Source organism: Lotus japonicus, chromosome 4 (assembly GCF_012489685.1).
Source record: "Lotus japonicus ecotype B-129 chromosome 4, LjGifu_v1.2".
In the NCBI taxonomy this organism is placed as follows: domain Eukaryota; kingdom Viridiplantae; phylum Streptophyta; class Magnoliopsida; order Fabales; family Fabaceae; genus Lotus; species Lotus japonicus.
In genome coordinates, this window is record NC_080044.1 from 60,191,837 (window position 1) to 60,200,151 (window position 8,315).

General features: G+C 35.6%; 2 protein-coding genes across 2 annotated transcripts; both read right to left on the minus strand.

The window, feature by feature from the left end:
• Window positions 1–684: 684 nt before the first annotated feature.
• Window positions 685–4,591, minus strand: LOC130716154 (microtubule-associated protein RP/EB family member 1A-like). The gene is made up of 8 exons (XM_057566353.1): window positions 4,260–4,591; window positions 3,613–3,681; window positions 3,435–3,521; window positions 2,710–2,816; window positions 2,330–2,472; window positions 2,134–2,210; window positions 1,715–1,828; window positions 685–1,019 (listed from the first exon to the last, which is right to left on the minus strand). Exons 1-8 carry the CDS (start codon window positions 4,365–4,367, stop codon window positions 912–914), a joined length of 813 nt encoding a protein of 270 aa, XP_057422336.1. The 5' UTR covers window positions 4,368–4,591; the 3' UTR covers window positions 685–911.
• Window positions 4,592–7,424: 2,833 nt separating this feature from the next.
• Window positions 7,425–8,114, minus strand: LOC130713064 (uncharacterized). Its single transcript, XM_057562866.1, has 2 exons — window positions 7,819–8,114; window positions 7,425–7,737 (listed from the first exon to the last, which is right to left on the minus strand). The coding sequence occupies exons 1-2, from the start codon at window positions 8,112–8,114 to the stop codon at window positions 7,425–7,427; spliced, it is 609 nt and encodes a 202-aa protein (XP_057418849.1).
• Between the last annotated feature and the right edge of the window lie 201 nt (window positions 8,115–8,315).

Sequence of the window (8,315 nt, forward strand, 5' to 3'; positions counted from 1 at the left end):
GACGTGAAGTTCTTAGTTCTTAAAAATAAGAACTAAGGAAGTTTTACTTTTTGAGTTAGCATAAAAAATTAATTTTTTTTCTCTCATTCATTTAATTTAAGTATTGAATTAGCATTTAAATTTAAATCAAAATTATATGAAAATAAAAAATATTAATATAATGGTATTGTGTGACCGGATGAATAGTGTGCTAAGAACTAAGAACTCATTATTAGAGCAAAATCTGCAAAGAGTTGCTTAAGCACATGTGGCAGTACGGACCCACGTGAATAGTGCTAAGAACTGAGAACTAGCATTGGAGATGCTCTAACTGACCTGTTGATTCACTTGATTGTGGAATTATTCCTTGCTTTGTATCTGACCTGTTGAACTAATAGTGTCATCTCTGTGCAGACTGGTAAATCAAGGAGTGATGGTTATCATGTATGATTGACCTATTGAATGCGTTCTTGTAGGCTGTAGCTTCTTGCCTTATAGGGTTAATGGGATGCATGTATATGTTATTGATATTTCCACTTATCTCCTGAGGAGATACTTGAGTGTTTTTTACCTTCACTGAAGTTTTTTTTCGTGTATCTTAGGATTAAGTTATCTGTGGTGTGGTTTGTTTAATAACACTATGACACATCTGGTATATAGATAATGTTGATGCTACAGTTGCAGCCTGTTAATAAATGACCTCAATTTTCGGAAAGATTGGTTATTTATCATTTCTTATCCATCCATGCTTACAAGAAAACAAATGCATCATACAACACTTCGACCATATAGCACTTTATGGCCACGAGACAGGGAAGGATCACTAATCTTGTAATCAAAGACAGTATTGAGTTTGTTCAAGATAATTGCAAATATTTCACGCAAGCCAGCTAGGTGCTAGTTTTGGGAGTAATCGGGCTTCGATTTCTGCTTCAGTTTGCACAGCATTCATTGCAAAGGTTAAGGTAATCTTGAGCTTCATCTAATGCTGATTCCTTTGCATTATCAGCATATAAAATCTTCTTAATTGCTATAGACATCTGCAAAGAGAACATGTAAGTATGTAACAATTGATTACATTTATTCGGTTTTTTTTTTTAAATGTTCAATTAACCTTTAACAAAAACTGATACATAACAATGTGATGCATCATAAGAGGCAGAAAAACAAAGTTGGAACATATAACACAATACAAACGTTTTTCCCATCAGTTGGGAGAGTCAACTACTTGGATCAAACGTCACTATTATGTTGATTCTTCCAAGAGACTATATTGATCCAAGTCATTTTTACTGGTTTAGAGTATTTTTAGGCCGTTCTGTCTATATTTGGCTATTCTCCAACCAATCAGAGTAAAAGTTACGATACAGCTCACCGCACAAAAGATCATTTCTATTTGACTGAAAAGTAAAGAATGTAGAACTCAACCTCAAGGGTGATCAATACCCAAACCCGAACTTTATGTTTCAACTTCAGAAAGTATACATGTCGATACCAAAACCTTTTATAAAATGTTGTAAGCAAGAAAAAACTTTTGAGGCGTATGTTGCCCATCTCCAATGAATCACAAAGGAGGAAATTTAGACAATTCATTGTCTAAATGATTGGAATAGATGATTATATCCATGTTGAAGTGCACAAAACTAAACATAATGACAAGCATACTGAAAAGGATGAAGGCATAAATGCATTTGTGAATAAAAATAACTAAATTCAACGCAAGCAGAATTCTTACAGAGACATTCTTCACTTCTGGAGCCTGACAAAGAATTTCTATATCTCGTAGTTTTGCAAAGTAAAAGTCTCTTTCCTTTTCCAGGAGATTGACTGCAGATTTCAGATCAGTAATCTGTAAAACAGGAAACATAAGTGTAAAGAAGCGAGCAACCAACAAATGACTGGGTACATATTTTTTTCATTAACCTAACCAAGTGACAACCTTCAATGGCAATACCCATATAAGAGAACAAGGAATTTCAGGCAATCGAGAATATGAAAGCACATTAGTGTACATGAAACAAATGCGTTGGTATAGAATTCTATTTAAATAAATGGAAACAAATTTTGCATCAATCAGTAAGTTCATAAACTTCTTAAGTCCCCAGTTTCAAAAATGTAACAGCCTTACAGGCATGGAGAACCTAATGTTCATACCTCTTTCGACAGAGCCTGAATCTCTACTGAAGAATTAGCCCCACCTGCTGCTTCACTTGACCTGAATGGTTTGGCCCCTGTACTCAAAACAAAACAACCAACGAAGAGGGGAAGGATGAGAAAAGCAAAAGATACATGGTAAAATCATCAGGCGAAGTACTGAACAACTTAGAATGAATGAGCCCAAGAAGCTAACCAGAGGTTCCATTAGGACCGAGTGTGTTGCTTGAGCCAGAAGCATTCTTAATATTTGTTTGCTGTGATTTTGATTTCTTCAGAGGACACCTAACATTCCGGTCCTTTCCGACTTTAACCCTCCGCTCCACAGGATTGTAATTCCTAGAGATAATTAAAAGACAAAACAAAAACAAAAAAATTTGACTACATATACTATACACTATGATATGAGAAATATGAATGCATGGCAGTATCACACTTCTAAGTATTTGAAAAGATGTGTGTTAACATGTCCAACATAAGTAAAAGTACAATTACAGATTCCTACAAGTAATACAGGCACATCAATCTTTGGATCTATTTCAATGATGAAAAATATACTCAGAGCAAATAACATACTCATTCATAATGCCACCATTCACAGAATCACAGTAATGTTTCAGCCATTGGAGGAACTCCAAGTTGTCCAAAGGTCTGCCTTTAACAAGCCTGCTAACTTCAATATGCTGTTAAAGGGTAGTAATGTTAAGCATGCATTAAATATATACCGCAACTATTGATCGCACCAACATACTAGTTTTTTTAAAGTCTCATATGAAGTTATTGTGCAAAATATTTACCATCAAATCATGAGGGAAATTTCACACTTGGGCATAAAACTTATCCAGCCAATCAAACTGGGATTGAGCATTGAAACCGGATCACACGCCAAATATTTCCTTAACAGGAACTCTAATGTAGCCTTATCCAACCTGCCTATAGAGATAATTCCCAAAATTGCAGTGTGCCATTGCAAGCTTGAGGATATATATTGGTTCTAAGTGAAGGGTAAAAGGAAGCAGTAATAAAGAATAGGTGATCTGCAATTCCAGTGTCGAATTTATCCATCCATAGAATATCTAGGTCTTGATAAACGCCCTATTTTCTCATATGCTAAAGCTTCATTAGATGTAAATCATTCCATTGAAACCCAAAAATAGAAATGCTGAATAGTGATCAAGTTTGCCTAAGTACGTCATAATAAGCCATCCTAGGTTTGTTTCTTTCTTGTTTATTTACTACAGCAAAGCTCACTGTTAAGATCAAGTATCCCACTTAACATAATCATGAGAAGAAATAAACACCTTGTCAATTTTCAGCTTGTTGAACACATCCTGCAGAATTTTGTAATTCTGGATCTTATCATACTCCGTCTTTGCATCAAAATTCACCTGGATAAAACCCCCATTGCAAAAGTCACCCTTGGTAGAAATAAAATACAAAAGAGCTCAAAAGAAAGTCAAAACAAAGTAATGTTGCCACCTTGTGCATTGGAACAACCCCTGGATGCGTCATGTCCATCATCTGGCATTGTACATCACCAGATGCAGCCTAGCCAAGAGAATAAACAGTTCATCAGAACCAAAAATCATATCTAATATCTTCATTGTAGATACTATGCATGGAATTACTTTTGTATTAACAGTTCAGCTTCCCAGTTAATGTTAAGCATGTGTGTTTGGATTTCCCTTAGCAAAACCTATAAGTACTTTCTACTGAAATTCATGTCTCTTGGTGAATGTAAGGGAAATCCAAAACATTCTTTACAAAAATTAGAAAAATGCAAAAAAAATTGAAGTTAGGTGCGAAAAGGAAAGGATGCTCACACTTGAAAGTGATTAATAATCATCAACAACATCACCAATTAGAGTGACTAAGAACACTCATGTTTTTTTAATAGGCAAATGATAGTTGTTAGTAAATTAGACTTTTCTCAGAGTTCGAACCGTGGACCTTTCACCCTTCATCCCACCCAACCCTTATCTCATAGCTCTTACCACTTGAGCTAATCCTCGCGAACTAAGAACATGATTTTCCAAATTCTTTTGAAACTCATATGAAATGGAGTTTACTATTCAGCATTATCCAATTAGTAAGCATGAAAGAAAAGGGTAGAAAGTATTGGTTACCTCCTCAATGCGCGAGAGATTGAGTTGGAGCCTGTTGTTGATCCATGACAGAATCTCATTCCTGCCGACAAAGTAAGCACTGTCCATCATGCCTATATTCGACGCCATTGACGCCAACCCAGAGAGAAAGAAGAAGAAGAAGTGGGTGATTTGAGGAAAGGCCGAAAAGGATTAGGATCTTGAATTGGTGAACAAAGTTCCGATTACTAATTTTGGGAAATCAGAAAACGAAGGAAGAGAATTGAGAGAGAAAGAGAAGTGAACGCTGTTAGAATGAGAATGGCATTGTGGGGTTTGGGATTTGTAGTGACTCACTCACTCACTGCATAAAACGTAACGTTTCTTGCTCACAGGTGGTGGGAAACCAGTTCTTTTTATAATCCGTTGAATTTTATTAAAATTCACTTTTTTTAAGTCCAGACCATTTTCATATATTAATTTTCAATTTTTAACATAATCCAAGTATTTACAATATTACAAGTTTTAAACTTTTTTTTTTGTGAGACTACTCATAAAGTATGTGAGCTTAATAGCAATTTGCAGATTTGTTGTATTAACATTGTTGACATTGATAGGGTGATGCTAATATTTGATTACAAGTGGAAGGATTGTGTTTAATGGCTTCTACATTTGTTTATTACTGTTTTTATCTTCTGCCGTCGAGGCTAAAAGTTAAAGACAACAACCGGCCTTCACAAGGAATGTAACCAAGTTAGCAGACTTTTTCTTTCAAGTCAAAGGGGTAACTAAACTGATTAAGTTACCTTCTAACCATGAGAAATAATGGTAGGAAAAAAAATTAAGACTAACGATTGGTGAATTTTTTTGAGATGTGAGAATAATTTGCTGGGAGAGAGACAAACTCATTTAATGTAATATTTTATAGTCTCAAGTGAGTTAATCTTATGGTTGCCGCTGTCACTCCGTCAGTCACATCTTGAGAAAAAAAAAACAAAAAGAGTAAACAGTTTAGTGTGCAATATAATTGTAAAGAATTTAATAATGTTATGTTAGAGTATAAAAAATAATGTTAGAGGAGTGCTTGAAACTAGGGGTGAACATGGCCGGGTAGATCCAATGAACCCGTCCAACCCAATCCGATCCAATAGAAAAAATGCGGCTTGGATCGGGTAATCGAGTTAATTTGATGGATTTTACTACAATCCAACCAAGTTCGGATCGGATTTCGGATTCAGTTCAAATCCATCCAACCCAACCCATAATCCATACATATAATAATACTTTTTTTATAATTTTACTCATACTTGGAGTGCTAGTGTCGGAGTGATGACTTTTTGAAACTTTGATACTTAAGTATTTGTAGTTATTTGTCATATTTGAACTTAGAGTATTTGTTCGTAGTTATTTGTTACATGTCTATATATATTATTTGGCATGTTGGAGACATCTAAGTTCTAGGTGTCATGGCATGACATTTAGTGTTGCTTTTCACTTTTTAGGTACTATTTATGTTATATTGTTTCATGTCATTTGGTAATGAAGTTTTATGTTTTCATGATATTTGACTATATGTCATTTATGGGGTATTATTTCATGCTATTTGGTATAACTTTTTGTGTCATTTTCATGCTATTTAGTATTATAACATATTTAGTATTTTTTTATAACTTTTTATGAATTTATAATAATATATTTGCAAGATTTTTTAATATTTCAGATATATTATTATTTTAATATAATGACCCAATCAATCCATCCAACCCAATCCGAACTTCGTCGGGTTGGTTCGGATCGGGTCCGAAGAAGAAATTCGTGAAATCCAACCCAATCCAACCCAGACAATTTTGATCGGTTCGAATTTTATTTTGACCAAAATCCATCAAACCCAACCCATGTGCACCTCTACTTGAAACATTCACCTTAACACTCTTTTCACAATACTCTTTTTGATATTAGTTGAAATTTATGTGCATAACTGAAATCATATTTTAGTGGATCATGATCCTCTCATGTGAAAACTCTCTCATATATCATCATGTGAAGTTGTTGTGTTTATCTCTTTTTATACGTATTGAACATGTGAGACCTTTATTTTGAGTATTTATAAAGAGAGGGATAGTCTTAATGTTCAATTTTTGATACAAAAGCAAAGAAAGTAAAAAGAAAAAGGAGGTTAGACCCTCATGAACGAAGTGCCAATGAGGTCAACCCTCAACAAATCAGCTACACCATTCACAGGCTCATCCCAAACCAACTAGTTGAAGTAGACGACGCTCTGAGCTTGGTTAAGAAATTCGCCACAGCATTCCCTTCCCGGAGAAGGTGATGGCTATGAACAATCCAATGTCGACGGAGTAAGCATTTAATCTGATTAATGATACCCGCATGAGAGTGGAAGACCATAGGGTCCTTGGACAGCAGACTCAACGCCAAAGTAGAATTCGAGAACAAATCAAACACGTCTAAAACCAAGATCCCAACAAAAGCGCAAACCATGCAAAATAGCCAACAGCTCCGCCCGGAGACAATCCGAAATACCAATAAAACCAGCAAACCCAAAAAGCCAAATACCGTGTTGAGACCGCACGACACCACCATAGCCAAAGGGTCCTGGGTTTCCCAAGGAGATCCGTATTCAAAGCGACAAAACCCTCCCGTAAATCCAAATCCAATTTTAGTGGACCTCATATGAATTTTAACCAATAAATAGTGTTTAAAAAGACATTTTTTAAAAATTTAAAAAAAGGCCAATGAGCGAAAATATTATGTTAAAAAATATGATAGCATTTTTTAAAATATTATACAAGAAAATTTACCAAGGATACCATAATATCATCAAATAAAAAATTACTACTTCACATCATAAAAAGTATAACAAATTGTTACTTAAAAAAAATCCATAGCAATCACTAATTGTCACAAAATCGACACTTTGACGGATGTTAATGATAGGAAGTAAATTCTACCAGACATTAAAATTTAGATCTAATTAGAAAAAACTAAAGGAAACTAAGAAGAAAACAAAAATCTGAGAGCTCAGTTTTCTTGATGCATTTTTCAATTACACAAGATACAATTTATTCTAAGTGAAACAACTTTAAAACTAAGAAGGGTCATACAAGTAGTAGTGTAGTACCGTCTTATTTCAGTAGTGTAGTTTTTTTTTTTGGTGAGTAACCGGGGCTCAGAGCCCAAACAGAGAGATCAAGACCTCAGATACAAGGTATTGCAGAAATCAAACATGAAAGGAACAATACAAAAAGTTGGAAGAGTCTCAAAGAGCCTATAATTGTCGATCATGGAGAGACCATTCTTTGCAAATGCGTCTGCTACTGAATTGGATTCTCTGAACACATGTCTCCAATGGAAGTTATGGTCTTGACCAACAAGGTGGGCAATTTCTTTAACCAACGAGCCGCAAGGGTGAGTTGGATGGCATCCTTTGTTTAGGAGCCCAATAGCAACCTCTGAATCACTCTCTAACAGGATCTTGGAGTATCCTTTTGCTCTAGCAATTCTAAAACCATGCAAAATTCCCTAAAGTTCTGCTTTCAAGACAGAACAATCTCCCAATTTGACAGAGTAGCCCACTAGAAACCTTCCCTCATGGTCGCGGATCACACCACCGCAAGCTGCACGATGATCTGTTTGGATGCAAGATCCATCGGAATTAATCTTGATCCACCCTTCAGGAGGGTGAGACCAATTGACAGAAACAGTTCTAGTAATCTTACCATGGGAGTTTGGAGAGACATGAAGGCTTGCTGCCAATCTCAAATCTTTAACCACATTTAGGATCTGCCTCTTCACCACTGCTGCTGTAGTTCCAATTCTTTCGAATACCAAGACATTCCTAGCTCTCCAAATGTTGTCTAGCGCAACACCAAAGACCATACCCCAGGGAATACCATGTTGGTAGGATTGGAGGTCTTGTAAGTTGCACAAAAGCTAATCATCTCTATCAGGTTGGAAGAAATCAGTAGTTAACATAGAAGGGAGGATGGAGGTCCAGACTTCGGCAGCAAAATTACAATCCCTGAAGGTATGCATGATAGATTCTGAAATCCCCGGGCATCTAGGACAACCTTCAACATC

Excerpts from the sequence above, each read along its gene's own strand:
- LOC130716154 (XM_057566353.1), bottom strand. The coding sequence starts at position 4,367 with ATGGCGTCGAATATAGGCATGATGGACAGTGCTTACTTTGTCGGCAGG. Across the intron at positions 2,817-3,434 it reads ACAAGCTGAAAATTGACAAG|CATATTGAAGTTAGCAGGCT; the intron begins GTGTTTATTTCT and ends ACCCTTTAACAG. Across the intron at positions 1,020-1,714 it reads CAGAAGTGAAGAATGTCTCT|ATGTCTATAGCAATTAAGAA; the intron begins GTAAGAATTCTG and ends TTCTCTTTGCAG.
- LOC130713064 (XM_057562866.1), bottom strand. The coding sequence starts at position 8,114 with ATGGTCTTTGGTGTTGCGCTAGACAACATTTGGAGAGCTAGGAATGTC. Across the intron at positions 7,738-7,818 it reads ATCCGCGACCATGAGGGAAG|AATTGCTAGAGCAAAAGGAT; the intron begins GTTTCTAGTGGG and ends GCATGGTTTTAG.